This window comes from Carlito syrichta, unplaced genomic scaffold, assembly GCF_000164805.1.
Source record: "Carlito syrichta isolate Samal-C Ts95f unplaced genomic scaffold, Tarsius_syrichta-2.0.1 Scaffold311445, whole genome shotgun sequence".
Classification (NCBI taxonomy): Eukaryota; Metazoa; Chordata; class Mammalia; order Primates; family Tarsiidae; genus Carlito; species Carlito syrichta.
Window position 1 is genome coordinate 86,620 of NW_007255541.1, and position 26,548 is coordinate 113,167.

General features: G+C 35.0%; 1 protein-coding gene across 2 annotated transcripts; it reads left to right on the plus strand.

Annotated features, from left to right (window-relative positions):
* The first annotated feature begins 842 nt into the window (after positions 1 to 842).
* LOC103271207 (zinc finger protein 569) lies at positions 843 to 26,406 on the plus strand. 2 transcript variants are annotated; one of them, XM_008068656.2, is made up of 4 exons: positions 843 to 904; positions 12,930 to 13,056; positions 13,372 to 13,467; positions 23,146 to 26,406. In XM_008068656.2, exons 1-4 carry the CDS (start codon positions 890 to 892, stop codon positions 24,963 to 24,965), a joined length of 2,058 nt encoding a protein of 685 aa, XP_008066847.1. In that variant the 5' UTR covers positions 843 to 889; the 3' UTR covers positions 24,966 to 26,406. The 2 variants fall into 2 exon arrangements, with proteins under 2 accessions (XP_008066847.1, XP_021573554.1); XM_021717879.1 differs by having other exon boundaries at positions 851 to 904; positions 23,149 to 26,406.
* The last annotated feature ends 142 nt before the right edge of the window (positions 26,407 to 26,548 follow it).

Here is a 26,548-nt window from a genome sequence, read left to right on the forward strand (position 1 = left end):
GCTAGACAGTAAAGTAACAGTTAAATTTTCCTAAATCAAATTAAATCTGGGAAATGAGATGTGCATGGGGGAGCACAACTGTGTTCTTCCTTCTACACTGTAGTATTGCTCAGATCTGTTGCAATGATATGTACTTTCTTCATTAAATTTGTATTTTGGCAACACTGAATTTTGTTTTAAAAAAACAAATAGTACTGCTAGTCTCATAATGATAATAATAACAATAATAAACAACTGTATCCTATAGATTTTTTTTTCCTTTTCCTAATCCTTGTTCCTAGAGAGACTGCTTTCAACTCTCATCTGTGACTACTTGTACTTACTTCACTTTTCTAAATTATATGCTTATCCTGCTATTATTTAACACGTTTCAGTTTTAGGTTTTTTTCTATGGAAAGTAAGAGCTTAACCCTAACCCTAACTCTCAATACCTCTGATACACATTATACACACAAACTTTTCATTTTTTCCGCAAAATATAATTATGTCACCTTTTAAATTCTTATTTAATGTCTGCTTAATTATTTATTTCCTAAATGTCTCAGTACATCAAAATTCTTTAGGTGTTTTGTCAGCTTCATAATTTTCTTAAGGTTATGCTTTCATTAAGTTATATATATTCTCTAATACAGAGCTATTATAAATTCATGGGACATCTCACCCATATGCAGTTGTTCCTATACACCCTATGCCTCAGCTTTATGTGATCACAGCAGTCATCCTTACACCTATTCCACCTTTGTGGTGTAAATATTCTTGGCCTTTCTAAGTATCTTTCTGCCACAGGGTGACCTAGGTTTCTGAAACTATAAGACAAACCCATTCTAATTTCATTCTCTTCCCCAGCTCTACCTCCTCAGGCGCTGTCCCTTTCCAGAAAGAAGAGAAAATGACTGAGTCTCAGGTAAATATTAAATAGTGTATTTTTTTCTTGCCTTATTCTATATCTTAATTTAAGAGGATTGTGGTCATCTATACAATAAATTAGAAGGGCCTATATATACACAAACATATTTTCAGAGGAAATATAATTGGAAGGTTAAAATAGGAAGAGTTAAAATGTGGTTATTTTATGAAACACATTCATTCAAAGAGATTAAAATTAGGCTTCAAATTTGAATTTTTTTTTTATAGGTAAACCAAACCAGAGCAGAAACTTGTTACATCATATTCATTGTATGTAAAGATAAAAAATAAACATTTCCTAACAGAAATTAGCTTTCCATTGGCACCTTGGTTGTAAAAATATTATGGTATGACTTCTTATAATTGATAAACCTAGGTTTTGATGGCTTGTTTTGAACAAGGATAAACAAAGAGTATCTGTCAACATAGCCCAGCATTAGAAAGAATGCAAACGAACATTAACAGAAAAAGATATAAATTATAGTAGTTCACATGATGATATACTATACAACAATTAAAAAGAATAGTTGACTGCTATACACAACAATATGGATAGATCACACAAACACAGAGTAAAAAGAAGCCAGAATCAAAAAGTATATTTCATATGACTCCATTTACATAAAGTCGAAAACTGGCAGAATGAATCGATTGTGATAAAAGCCAGAATACTGGTTACCTCTGAGGTATTTACTGGGAAAAGGCATAAAGAAATCTGGAATGTTGAAAATGTTCTATATTTTGACTTGACTGGTAGGTGCACGTGCCTATAAATGTATAAAAATGTATCAGGCTGTACACTTAAGATTAGTCCATTTTACCATATTATTCTATACATGTCATCCATCAATTTAAAAAGAGAAAACTAGACTATCTGAAGGAAGGAGTAGAATGTGTGCCTTTCTAATAACTCTATGTAGTTATGTTTTTCAGTGGGCACTTGCTGCTGATCAAGCCACAATCTAAGTCTGAAAAAAATCTTATCATCTTAACCTGTGGAATGTGAGCAGGGAATATGTTTTATATTGTTTACTGCTATATCTCCAGCCCCTCAAATAGTACCTACTACACATGGCTTTTGTGAATATTTGTGTTTTTAATTAATTAAATCTACAGTTCCTTATTTCTTCTTTAATTAGGCCAGAATAAGTGATATTCTACCTCCTCTTCAAAGATAATTCCTTTTCCTTGGAACTTAACCTTTTTTCTTTACACTTCCTTTGAAATCTTTCAGATTTATCCGGTACTCTCAGATATTGAACAATCTTACTTTACTGCCTTTTCATTCTCAGCTCAAAGCTTTGCTCTGCAAAGATGTATCTTTCCTTGACCATGTATCCCTATCTACCAGCTTATCTATATCTCTAGTTTCTTCCTCAGGCTTACTCAGTTACTTTTCAAAGGGAACACACCTGTGTAACACTGCAGATGCACTAGATCAAGAAATATGGTATTATCCTAAGGCCCCAGAAGACCCTTTCTGTACATTTCTAGTCATTACACCCACCCCAAGTATAACCATTGTACAACTATCACCATACATTATTTTTGCCTATCTTTTAACTACAGTCCAACTTGGATGTCTTTTAGTGCTTCTGCTGTTTTTGTTTCAGCTGTTCCACATTGGCTAAATGTTTCCCTTTGAGGACTTTTTTTCATCTGGGGAAACAAACAAACAAAAATGTTACTTGGGATGAAATCAGGTAAATAGGGAGAGTGGAGCATGGAGATCATGCCATTTTTTGGTCAAATACTGCTGAATACTCATGTGGTATGGGCAGGTACACTCATAAATCACCATAATGAAATGGGCAAATGCATTGAAAGAATCTCCAAAAAAAAAGAAAAATTCTCTGAAGCTAAGCACAGCCTCTTAGAACAACATTAACTGGTACACTGATGCCAGTACATTCCTAGAACACTTAGTTAGCAGCCTGTACTTCAAGGGGCCCGCCCTCTAAAAAGATAATTCTGGGTTTTGTCTCTTCAGTGGCAGTTGATATTCATAATGGGCCAGGCGTGGTGGCTCACACCTGTAATCCCATCACTTTGAGAGACCAAGGTGGAAAGATTGCTTGAGCCCAGGAGTTTAAGACCAGCCCCTGCAACATAGTGAGACTCTGTCTCTATTTAAAAATAATTTTAGCTGGGCTTGGTGGCTCAGCCTGTAATCCCAGCGCTTTGGGAGGCTGAGGTGAGTGGATTGCCTGAGCTTGTGGGTCTGAGACCCACCTGGGCAACTTGGCGAGACCTCAGCTCTACAGTAAATCAAAAAAATTAGCTGGGTGTGGTAGCGCGGGCCTGTAGTTCCAGCTCCTTGGAAGGCTGAGGCGGAAGAATCGCTGGAGCCCAGCAGGTCAAGGCTGTAGTGGCCGGGAGTGGCCACTGCACTCCAGTCTGGGCGACTGAGTGAGACTCCAACTCAAAAAAAAAAAAATTTTTTTTAAATTCGTAATGAAAAACCTCAAGTACTGTAAGACCCTAAAATAGACTCTCAGGTATCAAAAAATGTTTCATAATTTATTCTTTATTGTTCCACTTTTTAAAAACATGTAATGGAAATAGAAGAGTTGAGATTTAGGAATTGTTGCTGATACTGAATCAAAAGAACTTATTGACACATCATACCTGGGTGTTGAGGAAAAGGTAAGAATCAAAACTTACTGCTATAGTTCTATTTTTGGAAAATGATAGTTTGTATCATCTTTAACCATGATAAGAAAGTTAACAGCAGAAATTTCTAGGTGTCTTATTAGTCTTCATAAACTTTATATGAACTGATATTTCCAGAAGAGGCAAACTATAGATTGGGTTCTAGGTAGTAAATAAACATATGATAACTGGAAGAGCAAAATTCATCAAATAATCCAGAGTTCTCTAAAGAATCTTATCATTGCTTAAGCTGTTTCCTTTTCCATTGAGAATGATTAACTATTAAAGGAGAATTTAAGATAATATCTAGTCCAAAATTTACATTTAGTAGGTGGGAAGCCTTTGTCTCAGAGAAGTTTTAATCGTTGTCTAAGCAAAGCCATATCAGACAGTTAAAAAAAGGGAGGGGGGCCTTGGTGTTAAAATCAGATAAGGAGAATTCAAGACAGTAAGCTTTAAACAAAAGAACAAAAACCAAAAACATCCGTTCTTTAAAATGAGATGGGTACAGTAATCAAGGTAAACAGCTAGAGCTATTTCTGTACCAAATAACTTGCACCAAAATTCACTATAAGTGATATTACAAAAAATAAGAAACATATTAACAGGAGACTTTCTTTTGTCTGCCTTAGCTCATATGAAGTAGACAAAAAAAGTAATTGCCAATAATAATTTGATAGAGCTGATTGATTAACATAGTTAGTTGATTAACATAGTTTTTATCCTGGAAACAATTGGTTCTTCTTATTTAGACATGATATAAACTTAAAAAGTTACCACATGTTAGGCCTTAATAAAATTCAAAAAATTGAAAAAGTGGAAACTATATATGAGATGTTTCTACAATGCAATTAAATATGATTGTTATAATAAGAGATTAAAACAAAAACTCTCCCACATTGAAGTTTTAAAACTAGTACAAAAAACTCAAGTCATAAAGGATATAAAAAATTTATATTATAAAACATCTAAAAATAACATTAATGATTATTACATTTTCACAATCTAAGGGATATAAAGCAATGCACAGAAGAAAGTTCTATAGGCGTAATAATATGATTATGATAGACCTAAAAGAATGAAAGTAAATGAACAAAATATACAGTTGTAAAAATCAGAAACAAAGAAAATAAACCTAGGAGAAACAGAAAGAAAGACCTGGCCAGGATGAAATTGCAAGTTAGTGAGTTAGAATACACAGAATTGATAAAGAGCTGCTTCTTCCTTTTTTTTTTTTCTAATTTCATTTCATCTTTCTCTTTTTCTTCTTCTATTTTCTTATTATTTTAATAACTATGATGAGAAAAAGTGTAATAAATAGCCACATACCCAATACCCAGAATTAACATAAGATTTTGTCATTTTTGCTTTAGGATTTTTTTGCCTTTTAATTTTATCTGTATAAATTCATGGGATATAAGTGCAATTTTGTTACATGCATAGATTGCATAGTGGTCAAGTCAAGGCTTTAAGGTATCTAGCACCCAAATAATGTACATTGTACCAGCTTCAGAATTTAAAAAAATAAAACAGAGCATTATAGATGCTCTGTCTCCAGAGGTAGCCACTCTTATGAATATCATATATAGCCATAAAGTTCATGCTCTTTTCTTACCATGCAGATTTGTATACATAAACATTACATAATATTGCTGTCTGTTTTAAATTTTAAAATAACTGGTAGCCAGTTCTGCAACTAACTTTTTTCATTTCAAATTGTGTTTTCAAGACATAATCATGTTAATATATGTATTCCTGGACTTTATTTTCTTTTATATTGTTTCATTTGCCTTTCCTGTGTCAGTATCATTCTTGGTTACTATATCTTTATAACAAATCTTGAAAGCCAGGCTCAGTGGCTCAGCCTGTAATCCCGCCCTTTGGGAGGCTGAGGTGGGTGGATTGCCTGAGCCTGCGGGTTTGAGAACCACCTGGGCAATTTGGCGAGACTTCCATCTCTATAATAAATAAAAAAATCAACCGGGCGAGGTAGCACGTGCCTGTAATTCTGGCTACTCGGAAGGCTGAGGCGGAAGGATCGCTGGAGCCCAGCAGGTCGAGGCTGCAGTGGCTGGGAGCGGCCACTGCACTCCAGTCTGGGCGACAGAGTGAGACTCCAACTCAAAAAACAAAACAAAACAAAACAAATCTTGATATCTGATAGTACAGATCCTTCATCTTTGTGTTCTTCAACATTGCCTTCATTATTTTTAGTTATTTATATTTCCTTATAAGTTTTAGAATTAGTCCATTTCCATAATTAAAACTGCTGAAATTTTGATTTGAGTTGCATTGAATTTATAGATTAATTTAAGGAAAACTAACATGTTTACAATATTGACTTTTCCAATCACACATCTTTTAGAGATTTACTCCTAGAAATTTTTTTTTTTTTGAGTTGGAATTTCACTCTGCTGCCCAGGCTGGAGTGCAGTGGTATGCTCAAAGCTGCTGCATCCTTGACCTCCTAGGCTCAGGCGATCCTTCCACCTCAGACTTCCAAGTAGCTGGGACTACAGGCATGTACTACCATGGCCGGCTAATTTTTTTATTTATGGTTTTCGCCATGTTGCCAGGATGGTTTTGAACTCCTGGGCTCAGGCAATTCTCTCTCCTCAGCCTTTCAAAGCTCTGGTTTTACAAGTGTGAGACACTTGACTGGCCAAATAGTTTTTTTTTTTTTTTTTTTTTTGAGTCAGAGTCTCACTCTGTCACCCAGGTTGGAGGGCGGTGGCATGATCACTGCTTACCACAACTTTGGCCTTCTGGGCTCAGGCAGTCTTTCTGCCTCAGCTTTCCAAGAAACTGGGACTACAGGCTCATGTCACTACAGTAGGCTATTTTTTTTTTTTTGTAGAGACAAAGTCTCACTATGTTACCTTGGCTGCAGTCCTCTCACCTTGGATTATAGATGTGAACCACTGTCTAATTTTTTTTTCTAATGCTATCCTAAATGGTATTTTTTCATTTTTAACTGGGTTTTTTGAGATGGAGGCAAGTGGAGCTCGATTTTTGAAAAGATTGGCCTTGACCTCAAATATCTTGCTAAATTCATTTATGAAATCTAATAGTCTGCATGTAGATTTCTTTGGAATTTTTATAATCAAATATGTCATCTGCAAATAACCAATTTTCTTTTTTCATTTTTAATCCTCATACTTCCTTTTTCTCCCTTGCTTTTTATCAGTTGCTAAACATTCAGTGCAGTATTGAATAGATGTGGTGGTGGCCATCATCTTTTTCTCATTCTCAATCTCAGAAGTTATGCTTTGACTTACTCACCATTAAGTATATTTGCTATAGGTTTTTTGTAAAATACTCTTTTAGATGAATGAAATTTCATTTTATTTCTAGCCTGCTAATTATCATAAATTGGTGTTAATTTTATCGAAAACTTTTGTCTATGATCTTCTTGATCAAATTATTTTATCATTTTGTCCATTAATATGGTAAATTACAGTGATCCATTTTTAAATGTTAAACAAAACTTTTAACTCTGGTTAGGGAGAATCCACTTTTTTTCTGGAAGATTAACACATTAATTTAATGTACACTAAAGTATTTATGACACACACCAGAGCCTTCTTGAAAGTAAATTTTTTAGGCAGACTTCTGGCATTAAAAAGTAAGGTATGGCCAAACTGTAAGTGCCTTGCAAGCATTTTTTATTTTATAGAGTACCTTAAGTGCCTAATACAAATGCTCAGTGAATGCTGTTTTGAACAAGATGTCCAAAACCCTGATGGTGAATTTTGTCCATGGCTATTGTTGTTCTATTAAAATCTGTTTTGTAATATTTTTTAGAGAATTTGAACATTGTCTCAAAGTCATTAACTTCTTTATAGCCATATCATACATACTCCCTACTTTGTTGTTTCCTTAGCCTTCTCTATTCAGTAATTTCATTTATATCAGAGTCAGAATTATTCATATTAAAGATATGTACATTAAAAACATGGTTTATTTTCTAAATCTCTTCTATCCTTTGTGAATTCTGATTGATAAAATGAAAAAAAAGCTAATTTTAATGTAGTCTGGTTCAAAGCATACTTCAATCAGCAAATTGTCCCTTTGCTAATTATTCAGACATTCAGATTCTCCTCTGTATCTGTATTCTTGGTGTCTGAGATACCAAGGAAGATGTTCATAGCTTGAAAATGTGCTGGGTGATGTCCACTGAATCTGATTTAGTTGGCTTGTTTTTCTGGGCATTCAGAGGCTGATGAATTTATGATGTATTTCACAGCTTGATCATGGTTCAAGGATCTCTCCTTATCAATTGGCCTCCTTGGGTTCTTGCTACTCTTGTAGACCTCTGTAAATCTCTGTCATGTCCTCCAAAGGATTCCTGGATTCCATATATTCCACATCATATGGAATCATCTTGCCTTCTGAAAGGGCTCTACCTCTTCTTACTCAGGATCTATGCTACATGGGAGCTAAAGACTACTTAGAAGTCCTTCTAACTTGATCATGACACTTTTTCCTCTTAATAGTGAGTTCACTGCCTCTCTCCGGCTCCACACTAATACCTGGAGGGTGGGGAGTTCTGAGTACACATTTAACTGCTAATCTCCCTACCTTTCTGGCCTTTTTTCTCTATTTCAGGCCTCTAAGAAAAAGGAGAGGGTTTTCCCCTTTTATCTTCTTCTCTGTCTTTTCTTTTTTAATAAAGCTAAAATACAAAAAAAGTGTGAGGCATAAGTAAACTTACATATAAAAGTATTTTTAAACTAGTACACTGCTGACACATGTTTGGAGTTTGTGTTGATTAGAGACGCAGGGTAGTATAAACTAAGAGCATGGAAGATCTTGAGATATTCTTGGTGACAACGTGCATCCATCCAGAATAGAATTAGTCCACAGGGGAAGAATATTGCATCTGTTTTTTTGTTTCCATATTAAGTCTTCATTTGCAAGTAAAGTAGAGTGCCTAAGAAAATGAAATTATGGCGCTTACTTTGTGCTCTGCATTCTGCTTATTGCTTTATTGGAGCTTTTCATTTTTTCATGTGGATTTTAATTAATGTTTTATGTTACTTGCTTTCAGCCTGAATAACTTTTTGTATTTCTTATGAGGTCAGTCTGCTAGCATTGAATTCAGTGTTTGTGTTTTTCTGTGAATTGCTTTAATTTATCTAGGAATATATCTCACCTTCTTTTTTTAAAATGGAATTCACATGATGTAAAATTAATCATTTAAAGTGAACAATTCAGTGGCCTGTAGTACATTCACAATGTTACGTAGCCACTACTGCTATCCAGTTCCATAATGTTTCTGTCACCCCAGAATAAAAACCCATACCCATTAAGCATTTATTTGCCCATTTCTTTTCTCTTCCTACTCCCTGGCAATCACCAATCTGCATTCTGTCTCTGTGGATTCACCAATTCTGGGTATATTATCTATTCTAAATCTTTCATATAAATAGAATAATAAAATATGTGACTTTTTGTGTCTGGCTTCTTTTACCTAGCATAAGTACCTTCATCTTTGAAAGATAACTTTCTAAATATAGTATTCTTTGTTGATAATTTGTTTTTCTTTCAGCATTTTGACTATGTTGTCCCAGTGCAATTTGTCATTTATTTTTTCTGACGAGAAGTCAGCTGTTTTATTGTGGGTGCCTTGAATATAATGAATTATTTTCTTTTGCTGCTTTCAAGATTTCCTCCTTATTTTTACTTTCAGCATTTTGACTATGATGTGTCTAGGTGTGTACCTTGTTGCATTTATCCAATTTGGAGTTCACTGAGCTTCTTGGATATGTATGTTAGTGTCTTTCAACACATTTAGAAAGTTTTTAGCCATTTCTTTGAAATTTTTTGTCTTCCCTTTCTTCTTACTTTCTGTTTCATGCATACATTAATGCACTTACTGCTGTCTCACATTTCTCTGATTCTAAATTCATTTTTTTCTTACTCTGTTACTCAGGTTGGAGTGCAGTGGCATGATCATACCTCACTGTAACCTCAAACTCGTAGGCTCAAGTGATCCTCCTGCCGCAGCCTCCTGAGTAGCTAGGACTACAGGCATGTGCCACTATGCCTAACTAATTTTTTAAATTTTTGTAGTGGTTATGTTTCACTATGTTGCCCAGGCTGGTCTTGAGCTCCTGACCTCAAGTGATCTTCCCACCGTGGTCTCCCAAAGCACTGAGATTATAGCATAATCTACTGTGCCCAGTCTGTATTCATTTTTCTTCATGCTTTTTTCTTTCTTTTCTTCAAATTGCATAATAGAAATTATTTTCAAGTTTACTAATTCTTTTTGCTACTATCTCAGATTATTGTACAGTTGTGAGAAAGTCTCTGCAAGACTAATAAGGAATTGCTGACCAAAGCTTTCCTGTTAGAGGAAAACTATGTTAAGTAGAAATAATCTAGGCTTTAATCCCCTCACTACGCTCAGTCTTTGAGCAGTGTTGGGGTAGCATGACTTCAGCATGAACTCAGTAGTAGAATCATAAATGGAGTAGCTAGAGGCTGTTTGCCAGCTATACTTCTTACAGCCTCTTCTCTTGAAGGGGATTTGTGCAGCATATCTTTGTAGCTGCCAAAAAGGTAGTACTTTGAAATACTCTTTTTGGCATGAACATTTTATTTTTTTGAGTCAGAGTCTCACTCTGCTTGAACTGGAGTATAGTGAAATGCTCACGGCCCCCATAGCCTTGACCTGCTGAGCTCAGGTGATTCTTCCACCTTAGTCTTCCAAGTAGCTGGAGCTATAGGCACATGCCACCATGCCTAGCTAAATTTTTTTTTTTTTTTTGATTTATTGTAGAGATGAGGTCTTGCCATGTTGCCCAGGTTGGTCTCAAATCCTGGACTCAGGCAGTCCTTTTGTCTCTCCCTCACAAAATGCTGGGATTACAGGAGTGAACCACTATGCCTGGCCTGAACATTTTTATTTGTTAGTATTACAGTTGACTGTGATGGAATGCCCAGATAACATTTGCTTAACAGGAAAGATGTTTATTTTTCTCTTATGTTTAAAGTTCAAAGGGTCAGAGAATCAGACTCTCATTTCATTGCTCTGCCATTCTCAATAATTGGCTCTTTCTCATTACCCCAAATAGTTATATTCACTCTAGCCATCACATTTACATATGGAAAGGAGGAAACCAAAGAGAAATAGTATACCTTGTCCCTTTAAACTCACTTACCAGTAGTTGCATGTAATATTTTCATCTTACTGTCTAGAACTTTGTCATATAAATGTATCTGTTTCAGCAGGCTGTGTTCCTGGCCTAAAACTGGAAAGATAAGGAGAATAGATATTGAAGAATAACAGTATGTGCTACAGTATTACACTGGGATAGCCTCTTTTTATTTTTTTTAGATCAATGTTTTATGTTTCCTTTAAAATTATTCATTTCAATACAGTTTAAAAAATTTCTATAGATACCTACCTCTTTAAATGTTAATTAATTTGAGTACTTTTTTCTAATTTTGGGTGTTTATTTTTTCATTAAACTTATTAAACATTTGCTTAATCATTATTCTTAAAATAGCAACTTTTAAATATGGAGATTTATGCATATAAGTTCTAAATTTCTCATTTTAAGATTATTTCTATTTTCGCTTTTATTCAATTATTTTTCTTAAGTATTTTCCTCAAATTTATTTTCATGATCTCTTTTTGGATTCTCTTACTCTCGAGCTGGGTGCAATTAGGAATTTCTTGCAACATCTTTGATGTTGTGTTTTAAAAATATTTACTAATTTAATGATCAGACTTTCTGAGGAAAATATAACTTTCTGAAGAAAATTCTAGACTGAGGTAGTTCCAGCAAGAGTGAATTTTATGTACTTATGTCCTTCACTGTGATGGGTGAAAGCTTTATACTAAAGCCAGCTTTCCAAATCATGTTTTCTCCTCATCCATACTTTCTCATCAAGTGCTTTATACAGACTTATTTTGACCTTTCTTCCAGGTGAGGGGAAATCTTAAAACCTCTGGATTTCAAGATTTTTAAATTTCCTGACATTTTGCCTTTGGCTTCTTGAATATGTTTATTTCAAATGCAATGATCTTCAGCAGGAAGGGGTTCCAGGAGATAATTTTTCATTGGTCTCATTACTTTCTCTGAATCCTTAGTGTTAGTGGATGTTCATTTTCATAGGATCCTTTTAGGATATATAAATTTTTAGACACTAATTGTGAATTAGCCATTGGAGACTTCCATTTATCTCATTCTATCTCTGGAAAAAATTCCTCAAAATGTAGGAAATATGAATTGTTCCTTTTTTCCAGTGCTGTTGAAGTTTTTTTTTTTTCTTTAGTTTGTGTTGTTTTGGGCATTTCGATTTTGAACTAGGAAGGGTGTATTAGATTTCTGTATTCAAATCATATTGCTTTCAAGAAAATTTTCACCAGTTTCTCATTTCTGAAATGAAATAGCTTTCTTCATAAGCAGTTTCAGTTATAATTCTAGTTTAGGCCACTAAAAAATAAATCTTTATCAGGGCATCTTTCCTTTTTTTGTTGTTATCTGTAGGATTCTCTTTTTTTGATATATGTAAGCTTTTTGAGCAATCAGATTCCATTTTCATGGCTGCAGAACATACTATAGGTTAATGACCAATAAGTCTTCATTTTCAGTGTAATCTCTTTTGAGCTCATGAGCAATATTTCCAACTGCTAAAACAATGGATGTCTTCAACTGGATGTCTTGTTTCTCAAATTTCACCTATCATTCTTTTCCTGTTTCTGCTTCTGTCCAAATCCTGCTCCCATTTTTCTTTCTGCTTTTGGTATCTTGTGAGGTTACAAATCAATTAACTTGAGTAAAGTTTTATTTTCCATTTCTTCTTCTTTTTTCAGTTGGGGGTCTCCCTCTGTCGCTCAGACTAGAGTGCAGTGGTAGCATCACGGCTCACTGCAGTCTTGAACTCTTAGGCTGAAGTGATCCACCCTTCTCACCTTCCCAAGTAGCAGGACTACAGAAATGTGCCATCACCCAGGCTCATTTTTTTGACTTTTTGTCAAGACAATGTCTCAAGTGTTGCCCAGGCTGGTCTGAAACTCCTGGGCTCAAGCAATCCCCTCTCCTTGGCCCCTAAAAGTGCTGGGATTGCAGGCATGAGCCACTGTGCCCTGCCTTATTTTTCTATTTCTTTTACTCTCCATATAAACTGGTGACCAAGATCTCTTTAACCCATGGTAGTTAGTAAAGATATGTGCTTGCTCAATCAGTGAATGAACATACACTGACAGAATGTTGCTAATATGATGGTGTGTTTTTTTTTTTTTAATATTAGAACTAGGAAAACTTTTTATACCTTTGATTAATATCAGAACAAGATTCAATATTTTTTGTTTATGTCACCTAAGATGAATGGCTTCAGATTGAGAAGTATTGTTGCAGGAAACAGTGACATTCAAAGATGTGGCAATTGACTTCACCCAGGAGGAGTGGAAGCAATTGGATCCTGCTCAGAGGAACCTGTATCGGAACGTGATGCTAGAAAACTATAACAACCTTATCACAGTGGGTAAGAGTAATTTACTATGTAATTTAAGTTCTGGAAATAAATTACTGTTCTCTCTCCACCAGTGTTTCTGAAATGTGTGGGACTTTTAAATGTTAGAGTGGATTTGGCCTTGAGATGCCTTTACTTGTGTATGTTTCCATGATGCAGCTTTCAGAGCAAAAGGTCATCCTTGGTTATGTTTCAGGGGGCAGCATCCCCAGAAGCCATATTTTCTTGGCCTTTCTAAAGCCTTGTTTCCCTGGCCCAGCCTCAGTTATTGGGTGGTATTTTTTTCCTAGTGTATATGCCCAAATGTGTATCACTTCCCTTTGACAGGCTATCCACTCACCAAACCTGAAGTGATTTTCAAGTTGGAACAAGAAGAAGAACCATGGGTGGTAGAGGAAGAAGTATTGAGGAGACACTGTCCAGGTTAGTGGGTAGGAACCAGATAGGTGGGAAGGGGGCTTGTCAGGACCCTATTAATGATTAAACAATGAGTGTTTGATCCCTCTATAGTATTCTTCAGAGATATTTTCCTAAAACCTGTAGACTTTTGTAGTGACAGGTGGTCTGAATTCTTTATAAACCTAAGATGTCATTTCTAGATACCATTCTTAACTTCTTTACTCAGAACTTAGAGTTCTTACTTGTGTGTTAAGTACCAACATTTCCTAGTTTCCAACCCTACTTTCATAATTATTTTATTATTAGCATCTTCAGTCTCTCTGCCTACGTTTATTTATAAGATTCTTTCCTGTTGTAAACAGACATTCATGATTTGCAGTCGTTCAAATAAACCTATTGACATTTATAATCTTTTACTTTCCACTTTCTCTTCTTTTTTCCATTCTAAATGCCTTATCCTCATATTTTATAACCATAATTGCACTTTCCACTGTGTTTTTAGCTTTTGCTCTTTTACTTCAGTAATCACTACCACCCTTTTACCTTAATAAAAGTTTTAAGTCAGTGCTGATTTTTTGTTAGCTCCCATTTTCTGCTATATTATGTTTATATATTTCTTAATAATGGCTCATCCTGTTATGTTTGCTATGAATTTAAATGTTTCAACTTTTAAAGTTTTTGATGTCAGTGTTATACTTGGTTTCATAAATAGAATGTGGACGCTTTCTTTCATGTTTCTAAACACTAATATAGCACAGGTGTTATAATTCCCCTAAAAATTTGGTAGATATTACCAAATTTCTTGACAATTCTTTTTTTTATTCCTTGTATAACTGTCCTATGTAGATATTTTGCTTTCTTTTTGAAATTGGTTTTTAATTATAGGTTGTATTTTTTCAGGAAATTATTCACTTAATTCCAGTTTCCAAATTGATTTTCACATGGTTGACCAAGTAATTTCTTAAGTAGTTAAATTTCCTCTGTAGCTGTAAAAATTTACTATATGCAGATGTTCCAGGGTCATCTGTTATGTTTTATAATTTGTTTTATCTGTATTTTCAAATTTTTTGATATGAAATTGCTCATAGTTTTCCTTATTTTAGCGAACAGTTGTTTGTTTCTGTTATATTCATTTTTTGTGTGAGACAGGTGGGAAGAGAGGTGTTCTTGAAGATTTATGCTACATCCTATAAACCCAGTGATGCTTCAGAATATCTATTTTTTTCCATTATCTTGTTGTTTTGCAATGTGAGATTGCTGCACCATCATTCCATTAATGGAAGTCCTATTTTTTTTTTTTGCCTCTTGCATAGTGTCCTTTATTTCATTGGTGGGTTTATTTTTCTTTTTCAATTATTTTCTTTGTTCTGCTTATAAACTTTTTATCCCTTTCTGTTTCTCATTGTTTCTTACTCATGCATTTATACAGGCATACCTTGTTTTATTGTGCATTGCCTTATTGTGCTTTGCAGATACTACATTTTTTACAAGTGGAAGGTTTGGACAACTCTGCACTAAACAAGTCTGTTGACACTATTTTTCTAACGCGTGTACTCACTTTGAATGTCTGTGTCACATTTTGATAATTCTCACAGCATTTTACACTTTTTCATTATTATTATATTTATCATGGGGATCTGTGATCAGTGATCTTTGATGTAACTATTGCAATTGTTTTGGGATACTACAAACTGCACCCACATAAGACAACAAACTTAGTAGGTAAATGTGTGTGTTCTGACTGCTCCATTGCCAGACGTTCCACTGTGTCTATCCCTCTCCCTCTCCTGAGGTCTCCCTGTTCCCTGAGACACACACACACACACACACACACACACACACACAGAGAGAGAGAGAGAGAGAGAAAGAAATGAGGGCAATTAATAACTAAACCATGACTGTGAAAGTACATATATCACTTTAAATCAGAACTTAACATGAATAAACTTAGTGAGGAAGGCATGTTGAAAAATAAGATAAGTCAAAAGGTAGGCTATTTGTGCCACTTAGCCAGGTTGTGAAGGCAGAGGAGAAGATCTTGGAGAAAAATTTAAAAACAATACTGTAATGGATATACTAATGATAAGAAAATAAACTAAGCCGGGCTCGGTGGCTCAGCCTGTAATCCCGTGCCTTTGGGAGGCTGAGGTGAGTGAATTGCCTGAGCCCGCGGGTTCGAGACCCGCCTGGGCAGTGAAACCTCATCTTTACAATAAATCAAAAAATCAGCTGGGTGTGGTGGCGCATGCCTGTAATTCCGGCTACTCGGAAGGCTGAGGCGGAAGGATTGCTGGAGCCCACCAGGCCGAGGCTGCGGTGGCCGGGAGCGGCCACTGCACTCTAGTCTGGACGACAGAGTGAGACTCCAACTCAAAAAAAAAAAAAAAAAAAGAAAATAAACTAGCTTTATTGCAGATATGGAGAAAGTTTGGTGGATGGAAGATCAAACCAGCCACAACATTCCCTTAAGCTAAAGCCTAATCCAGAGCAAGGCCCTAACTTTTCTTCGGTTCTATGAAGACTAAGAGGTGAGGAAGCTGCAGACGAAAAGTCTGAAGTTAGCAGAGGGCTGGTTGGTTCTTGAGGTTTAAGGGAAGAAGCCATCTCCATATATAAAAGTACAATGTGAAGATGGAGAAGCTGCAGCAAGTGACCCAGAAGATCTAGCTAAGATCACTGATGAAGGTGTACACTAAACAACATATTTTTAATGCAGACAAAACAGCCTTCTGTTGGGAAAAGGTCCCATCTAGGACATCCATAGCTAGAGAGGAGAAGTCAATGCTGGGCTTCACTGCTTCAAAGGACTGACCAACTTTCTTCTTAGGACTAATGCAGCTGGTGACTTTAAATTGGAGCCAATGCTCATTTACCATTCTGAAAATCCTAGGGACCTATCTGGGCATGATGGCACTTGCCTGTAGTTCCAGCTACTTGGAAGACTGAGGTGGAAGAATCACCTGAGCTCAGCAGGTCAAGGCTGCAGTGGGTGTGAGCATGCCACTGCACTCCAGCCTGGATGACAGTGAGACTCCGACTTAAAAAAAAATTCTAGGGACCTTAATAATTATGTTAAATATACTCTGCTTGTGCTCTATAAATGGGATAAGAAAGCCTGGATGACAGCACATGTGTTTATAGCCATGGTTTACTGAATATTTTAAGCTCCTTGTTGAGACCTACTGCTCAGAAAGAAAAAATATTCTTTTTAAAATATTACTGCTCATTGACAATGCACCTGGTCACCTAAAAACTCTGATGGACATGTGCAAGAGATTAATGTTGTTTTCATGCTTGCTAATACAACATCCATTTTGCAGCTTATGGATTAAGGAGTAATTTTGACTTTCAGGTCTTATTATTTATGAAGTATTTTGTAAGGCTATAACTGCCATAGATAATTATTTCTCTGATGAATCTGGGCAATGTAAACTGAAAACTTTCTTGAAGGGATTCATCATTCTAGATGCCATTATGAACATTCATCATTCATGGGAAAAGATCAAATTATCAACATTAACAGGAGCTTGAAAGAAGTTGATTCTAGTCCTTATGGATGAATTTGAGGGATTCAAGACTTCAGTGGAGGAAGTAACTGTAGACCCGGAAGTAGTGAGAGAAGTAGAATTAGAATTGGAACTTGAAGATGTGACTAAATTGCTGCAATCTCATGATCAAATTTAATGGATGAATAATTACTTCTTAAGGATGAACAAAGAAGATTGTTTCTTGAGATAGAATCTACTTCTGGTGAAGATGCTGTGAACATCGTGGGAATGACAGCAAATTATTTAGAATATTCGATAAATGCAGTTGATAACAATAGTATGATTTGAGAGACTTGACTCCAATTTTATAAGAAGTTCTTCTGTGATTGAAGTGTTATCAAATAGCATCACATGCTACAGAGAAACCTTTTGTGAAAGGAAGAGTCAATTGATGTGACAAATTTCATTGTTGTCTTATTTTAAGAAATTGCCACAGCTACCTCAGCCTTCAGTAGCCACCACCCTGATCAGTCAGTAGCCAACAACGTTGAGGTAAGACTCTCTACTAGCAAAAAGGTTATGACTCATTGAAGGCTCAGATGATCATTAGATCATTTTTTAGCAATAAAGTATTTTTACTTATATACAACATTTTTTAGATATACAATTGCACATTTAATAGACTACAGTATAGTGTAAACAACTTTTATATGCACTGAGAAATCAAAAAATTTGTGTGATTTGCTTTATGTTGGTGGTGTTGAATTGAACTCACAATATCTCTGGGGTATGCCTGTGTTACTATTTTGAACTCTCGATTTATAGATGCTATTTTTATTAACCTTTTTTATATTCATGGCAATACATTTGGTCAAGATTCTCGTCTATATGTGAGAATGTTTTCTAGCTTGTACTCTTGTCTGCTTTTTTTTTTTTTTTCTCAATCAGATTTCTTAGGTTGAATGTCTGCTTTCTTTATTTCTTGTCTCTTTTTCTCCTCTAATCTTTTTTATAAATTGGAGTCTCACTCTGTTGCCCAGGCTGGAGTGCAGTGGCACAATCACGGCTCACCACAGCCTTGACCTCCTGGGCTCAACCCATCCTTCTGCCTCAGTCTTCTGAGTAGCTGGGGCTACAGGTGTGTGCCACCATACCTGGCTAATTTTTTTTACTTTTTGCAGAGATGAGGTTTCATTGTGTTGCCTAGGCTAGTCTCTAACTCTAGGGCTCAAACAAGCCTCTCAAAGTGCTGGGATTATAGGCTTGAGCCACCCCACCCAGCCTAGTTTTTTACAGGTCTGATTCCAACTCCTATTTTTTCTATTTTTTACTGAGTATAGTTTTTCTTTGACTTGCTATTTTAAGAATGATAAGTTTGGGGGTGGGAAACGAAGTACCATAGTCTAGAATAGAAGTCAGCAACCTATGCCCTGCAGGCTAGCGACTTGTTTTTTGTAAAGTTTTATTGGAATATAGCAACACCCAATAATTTACATCTTGTCTCTAATTGCTTTCATATTACAATTGTAAAGTTGAGTAGTTGAAACAAGGACCGTATGGCCTGCAAAGTCTAAAATGTTTACTATTTAACACTAAAGTTTGCCAGCCCTTGATGTATAGAAATGCACTGCGACTTCTATGGAGCCCTTTATACTTTATGGTGTGCATGTATAGGTATGCTTAGATTTTATTTCTTCTCATCCAAAAAAGGGTACTGCAGCTGCACATTGGAATCTTATATCATCTGTAAGATTACAGAACTCCAAATCTAACTCCCTTACCTCAACAAGCTTCTTTCTAAAAAACTAGTATGTCAGAGTGTTTCCTTGTTCAGTTCTGGCTTCTCTGACATATTCTGTAACTAGTCTACAATCCCAAATGCCAATGCTTTTAGCATTGGTTAATTAATTCTGACCTTCAAGGTATGATAGCTATTTTTGATGCTGTTAACTGCTTGCTCATCTCAAGGTCAGCATGAACAGTGTCTTTTGATGGAATTCTTCTTCTCCAGTTCCAGTCTTCACTGCATTTGTCAACACTCCCTCATTTAATATCACTGGAGTTACAGCTACCTCCTTGGACTATCAAAGAATCAATGACTTTTCATTTCTCTTATTTGTAGAGAGGAAAAGATGTCAGCGACTTTGTTTTTTTAATTCCACTGTCTTAAAAACTTGAGTCTTTTCTGTCACAGTTGATATTTTGGCCTTGGCCTTGAAATTTATTCTACTTCTACTGATCTTACCTTTTCCCTCAACATCTTTTGCCTAATTGTGCTTTCCCTTTTTTCCTGTAACTGAGGTGACCTAGAGATTAGTATTCTACCTTATTTTCTATGTCTATAACCTACAATCACATCTCTAACTTTACTTACTTACAGGACAGCTTCACAGGAATTTTTATGTCGCTTCATTCTCAGCCTACAGAGAAGGGGAAAAATCTCCATTTTCCCATTGGAGGTCAGCAGAGGCAGGGGACTGAATGTCTTACTCTTCAGTATGTAGACTTACACTTATTCACCCAGTTTGATGCAGTTTATTTTCCCTACATTCCTTTGCCTGGTGTTCCTGACTCTAAAGCCTCTCTGGTTCTATTTTAACAGAACCAGAGATGAGTCTCCCATATCTAGAGTAGAAAAGTGATAGGCACTTCATTGTACAATGCAAGCAATTGTTTGCCATGTAGACTTTTAATCACCTCTCTCTTTTTTTAGGTCCTCTATTCATCCTACTTTTCATGGTATATAATTTCTCTAATTCCTGAGCTTTTCTTTAGTTATATAGGAGGAACTGGATTTTGCTTTTAGACATCTTCCTTTGCAGGCACTTGGGCTTCAGCTTATGCAATTCTTTTATCAGGTATTAGTCCTTCATTTTCTTCCATCTGCTAAAATTGTGTTTACATCTGTCATCCATTGTTGTCTCCTCGGTCTATTTCCTTTAAATTATCTTAGACTAGAGCAGCTTTGGGTGGAATCAGAGATAAACTTCCATATTTATTATACCATATTCAATCTCAATTTCTTACTGTCCTTTTTTTTCTCTCTGTTCATTATACTTTTTGCCTTATCCAATCATCCTAGGTGGTCTTCTGCAGTTTTATGTTCCAATCCTTTCATCGAGTTTTTACCTTCCCATTGTCATTCTCATTTTATTCACTGCAATGTTCACAACAATTTTGTTTGTTTCTTTTTTGAATGTATAGCACATGCTTTTAGTACAGACTTTGTAAAATAAAAAAGGATATATGTTTAAAAGTAATTCTTCTTCTCCTACCCATTTCCCCTCTATGATGGCAACCACTAGTATCATTTTCCTTTGAGCTATTACTTGTTTTTTCAAACATTTCTACTGAAACCATTTAAAACTGATAGATTAACTTGTGAATGTCCTCTTATGCTGTTGAATATTCTTTTCCAAAATGTATTATGCCTTTTGTTTTAGTTTCCTAGAGCTGCCAAAACAAAGTACAAAAACTGGGTGACTTAGAATGACAGAAATGTATTCACATAATTCTGGAGACTATAAATCCAAAATCAAGATGTCAAAAGGGCCGTACACCCTCTGAAACTTGTAGGGAAGGATCCTTCCTTGCCTCTTTAAGCTTCTGGCAGTCCCAAACATTTCTTGGTTTGTTGCAGCAAAACTCCAATCTGTGTCTCCATCTTCACATGACATTTTCTCTGTGTCTCTGTCTCTTTATGTAGCATTCTTATTATAAGAAAACCAAGGCAGGGTGTGGTGGCTCAAGCCTGTAACCCCAGGGAGGCTGAGGCAAGAGGATTGCCTGAATCCAGGGGTTCGAGTCCAGCCTGGGCAACTTGATGAGACCTCGTCTCTACAATAAATCAAAAAAATTAGCTGGGTGTGGTGGCATGGCAGCACCTGTAGTTTCAGCTACTTGGAAGACTGAGGTGTAAGGATCGCCTGAGTCCAGCAGGTCGAGGCTGCAGGAGCCGTGAGCATGCCACTGCCCTCCAGCCTGGGCGACAGAGTGAGACTTCAACTAAAAAAACAATAAAACGAGTCCTATTGGATTAGGGGCTTACCCTATTCCAGTCTGACCTCATCTTAACTAATTACATTTTAAATGATCCTATTTCTAAATATTAAGGCCACATTCTGAGGTACTGGGAGTTAAGACTTCAACATGTCATTTTGGGGGGCACACAATTCAACCCATAATACCCTTCCATTTTTTTCAAGTCTGTGTGTTCATTTTGAGGTTTTCTTATGGTTTTTGAACATTAAAATTTTTTTTGTGGATTTTTCATATTTTTGTTGCCATTGTAAGTGTAGTTTTAAAAATTCTAATTTCTAAATGTAGTCAGCCTTTTGTATACATGGGTTCTGCAACTGTGAATTAAAAAATTTGGGGGGAACAAAAAATAAAAATATAGCTTAACAATGATTTACATAGCATTTACGTTGTATTAGGTCTTACACGCAACCTAGAGATGATTTAAAGTGTATGGGAAGATGTTCATAGGTTATATGAAAATACTACATCATTTTATGTAAGGTACTTAAACAGCAGTGGATTTTGGTATACACAGGCAGTCCTGGAACCAATCCTCATTGGATACCAAGGAATATTGTAGCTGTTTGCATATAAGTATTAACAATGAATATTAATTTGTGTATAGTACATTTAGTGAATTTTTCACTTATAAAAATTGTTCAGGCAACTTAATTTTTCAGATAAACAATTTTATTTTTTAACAAATAATGTTAGTTTTACCTTTTCCAAATTTTTGTACCTCTGATTTATTTCTTTTATTTAATTTCACTACCTAGTACTGCAGTAATAGTGGTGATGGTACTCATCTTTTCTTATTCCTGACAATGTGAATGCTTCTAGATTTTTTTCTATTAAGCATAGTATTGGTGTTTGGGTTGTATTGTACTTTATTCTCAAGTTGTGTCTATTTCTATTTTATTAAAAAAATTAATGGAAAATAATGTTGAGTTTTATCCTTTTATTTTTTAAATTTATTTTTGAGACAGGGTTTTGCTTTGTCACTGAGGCTGAAGTGCAGTGGTGTGATCATTGTTCAGTGCTACCTTGAATTCCTGGGCTGAAGTAATCCTCCTGCCTCAGCCTCCTAAGTAACTGGAACTATAGGTGTGTGCCACTATGCCCAACAAAATTTTTTAAAAATGTATTGTCAAGATGGAGTCTCACTATGTTACCCAAGCTGGTCTTGAACTCTTAGACTCAAGTGATCCTCTCACCTTGGCCTTCCAAAGTGCTGGGATTACAGGTATGAGCCACTGTGCCCAACTGTCTTTTTAATATCCGTGGATATGATGACTTGATTTTTCATTTTTTACCTAATAATATATTTACTTACTGTAATGCACTTTCTATATTAAGACATATTCCTAAAAAAAAAAAAAACTACTCAGGTGTGATATATTTTGTATTTAATATGCTTCTGGGACACTTTTTTTTCCTTTTAGATCATTTTGATATTTTACATAGAATTTTTACATTGGTTTTCATAAGTGAAATTGGTGGATTGTTTTTTTTTTAGTGTGTCATTTTTTTTCAGGTTTTAGTGTTAATATTATGTTTGTTTCACATACAGAGAAATGAAAATTCTGTCCTTTTGAAAAAACTTGTAACATTTTGCACAACATAGGAGTTGTTCCTAAAACTTTGTTAGAATTCCCATGTAAATCTCTCTGGGTTTTTTCTTTTTCTTTTGTTTTTAGGCAGCCATTTTTAATATTTTTCTGTTTACTTTGTGGAAATTGGTCTAGATATGTTTTCTGCATCTTCTAGAGTCAGTTTGGTAATTTACATTTTTTAGAAAGGTATTCAGTTTATTAAATTGTATTTCAATAGAGTCCTGTAAAATGATCTTATGATTTTTTTAGCTTCTCTTTTTTGTTTTATCTCTATCATTATTTCTTTTTAGTTTATTTGTACATTCTGAATTTCTCTTTTTTTTAACCTAACAATTATTTGTCTTCTCTTAGAATCTTGTTTAAAGTAATCAAAACTACTTGTATTTATAAATATCTGCCTCTATCCTTACTCTATTTCCTTTCCTGGAATTTCCTTCTCAAAACTTAAGAGATAAGATGTACTAGAAATTTATTTAACAATGAGAGAGTAGGCCTTAAACCAAGAATCAATAATAGCATATTTTTTAATATACAAAATTGGAAAAAACTCACAAGTGATACTTATTTACAATCTCTTTTAGGAGAAATATGGGAAACTGATGAACATCAGGAAAACCAGGACAGATTTTTGAGCTACATTGAAGATAAATTCAAGAAACCACTGACTGAAGATAAAGGCAATGAATGTCATACGAAGTTTGCAAATGTATTTCCTTTGAACCCTGATTTTGTTTCTTCCAGATACAGTCTCTATGAATATGACATATTTGAAAAGTGTTTAGAACATAATTTTGATTATCATAATATGGAATGCCTTATAAGAAAGGAACATTGTGAATATAATGAACCTTTGCAATTATATGTCAATAACTCATCCCATTTTGTGGTAACCCCCTATAAGTGTAATCATTGTGGAAAAGGTTTCAATCAAACATTGGACCTCATCAGACACCTGCGAATCCATACTGGAGAGAAGCCCTATGAATGTAATAACTGTAGAAAAGCCTTCAGTCACAAGGAAAAACTCATTAAACATTATAAAATTCACAGTAGGGAGCAGTCTTATGAATGTAATGAATGTGGGAAAGCTTTCATTAAAATGTCAAACCTCATTAGACATCAAAGAATTCATACTGGTGAGAAACCGTATACATGTAAGGAGTGTGCTAAATCCTTCAGCCAGAAGTCAAATCTCATTGATCATGAAAAAATTCATACTGGAGAGAAACCTTATGATTGTTGTGAGTGTGGAAAAGCATTCAGCCAGAAGCAAAGCCTCATTGCACATCAGAAAGTTCATACTGGGGAGAAACCTTATGCATGTAATGAATGTGGTAAAGCCTTCCCTCGAATCGCATCCCTTGCTCTTCATATGAGAAGTCATACAGGAGAAAAACCTTATAAATGTGATAAATGTGGAAAAGCCTTCTCTCAGTTTTCCATGCTTATTATACACGTTAGAATTCATACAGGTGAGAAACCCTATGAATGTAATGAGTGTGGGAAAGCCTTCTCTCAAAGTTCAGCTCTTACTGTGCATATGAGAAGTCACACTGGTGAAAAACCCTATGAATGTAAGGAATGTAGAAAAGCCTTCAGCCACAAGAAAAATTTCATTACACACCAGAAAATTCATACTAGAGAGAAACCTTATGAATGTAATGAATGTGGGAAAGCTTTCATTCAGATGTCAAATCTTGTTCGACACCAGAGAATTCATACTGGAGAAAAACCCTATGTATGTAAGGAATGTGGGAAAGCCTTTAGCCAGAAATCAAATCTCATTGCTCATGAAAAAATTCATTCTGGAGAGAAACCCTTTGAATGCAATGAATGTGGTAAAGCCTTCAGTCAAAAGCAAAACTTTATTACACATCAGAAAGTTCATACTGGAGAGAAACCTTATGATTGTAATGAATGTGGGAAAGCCTTCTCACAAATTGCATCCCTTACCCTTCATTTGAGAAGTCACACAGGGGAAAAGCCTTATGAATGTGATAAATGTGGGAAAGCATTCTCCCAGTGTTCATTGCTTAATTTACATATGAGAAGTCATACAGGTGAGAAGCCCTATGTATGTAATGAATGTGGAAAAGCTTTCTCTCAAAGAACTTCCCTTATTGTGCACATGAGAGGTCACACAGGTGAGAAACCCTATGAATGTAATAAATGTGGAAAAGCCTTTTCTCAAAGCTCATCCCTTACTATACATATACGTGGTCATACAGGTGAGAAACCCTTTGACTGTAGTAAATGTGGAAAAGCCTTCTCTCAAATCTCATCTCTTACTCTTCATATGAGAAAACATACTGGTGAGAAGCCCTATCACTGTAATGAGTGTGGCAAGGCTTTCAGCCAAAAGTCACATCTAGTTAGACACCAGAGAATTCATACTCATTAGAAGCTCTAAGAATATTGTGAATATGGGAACGCTTTTGGAAGGAATTAACACCTCCTTGCACATTACACGATTGGTTCTAGAACAGAAAACTATGAATGTGGGAAAACCTGAAGAAGTCACAAATTTATAAAACATTAGAGAATTCTTACCAAGGTAACAAATTATATATTAAAAGGCTGGTTATCAAAAACCATCAGCAGATATATTACTTATTCTCATTAAAATCTGAAACGAGATATTTTCTATCAGTATATTAATATAATACTTGAGTACCTAGCCAATGTATTAAGCAAGAAAAATAAAATTTGGGGAAAAAGAAGAACTATAAAAATAACCTTTTACACAATAAATAGTTAGAAAATGTGTTGATAGAAATGTCTAATAATAATTATGAGACATATATACACATACACACACAAATATACAACATACATATGTATAACATCTTGAAGGGCACAAAAGAACCCCCGAAAAGTGACATTATGACTGAAACAACTTGACATTGTAAAAATAAATGTTTTATTCCAAAGTACTATAAATATGGCTACTCAAAGTTTACATCAGTTGTCTTTTAATAAGCTTCACAAAGTGATTAAAAATTGTATATGGAAAATTAAAGGACCACAAATAGCTATAACAAATTTGGCAGAGCAAACCAAATAGAGAAGATACACTCTACTAGATATAAAACATACTTATTCAAGTTTTTGCCATGCCAACTGTGTTATTCAGTGAATAAATTAGTCTGTGGAAATATATTGAGGATTTTCACAAATATACAAGAAGATATGGGAATTTTGTGTATGATAGTGATATTGAAATTATTGGGGGAATGAATGGCTTATTCAAGAAATGGAAGATTTGAGAAAAAAATGTTAGCTTTCTACCTTACATCATATACAAAAATAAAATTCAAATAGACAAGTCCAGAATATAAAAAGCAAAATTCTAAAACTATGATGAAAATAAAATAGAATATACTTATTATTTTAGAGTCACAGGATTTCCTTAAAAACACATAAATGTGGAACAGTCAATTCTGTTTTGGTATATTGGCCTCAAAGGCGCCCATATACATGTGCAAAGATATATATATATCTCATATGTCATGGTTTGTCTTGCCCTAAATTGGTTATAACAAATTTTTATCAACAGAGGGATAGATTTTTAAAAGATTATTTCTATGATAGAGTGCTATATACCATTTAGAGAGAAGGTACAAAATTTACATATAGTTACATGGATAGATTACAATATATAGTATTGAGAGAAAAAGCAAAATGCACGTATAATTTAGTAAGATTATGCAAAGAACAGTACTGTGTATTGGTCATGGATCCATGTATGATATTGGTTGCCTTTTGGGATGTGGGAAAGGTTTGGTGGGAGTTGTTATATTTATCTGTAATATTTCTTCAATAAAAAATGAAAGAAAATATGACAGTGGTGACAAATCTGGTTGTCAATTATATGGGTTTTAGAAAATAATTTATTTTCCTAATTTGTCTAAATTAAGAATCAAATGGGTGGGATAAACCTGGGTCTATAGAAATTTTTTTGTTTGTTTGTTTGTTTTAGGCAAG

Coding starts and splice junctions, on each gene's coding strand:
- LOC103271207 (XM_008068656.2), top strand. Junction 13,057..13,371: donor TAACAACCTTATCACAGTGG/GTAAGAGTAATT, acceptor TCCCTTTGACAG/GCTATCCACTCACCAAACCT. Junction 13,468..23,145: donor ATTGAGGAGACACTGTCCAG/GTTAGTGGGTAG, acceptor AATCTCTTTTAG/GAGAAATATGGGAAACTGAT.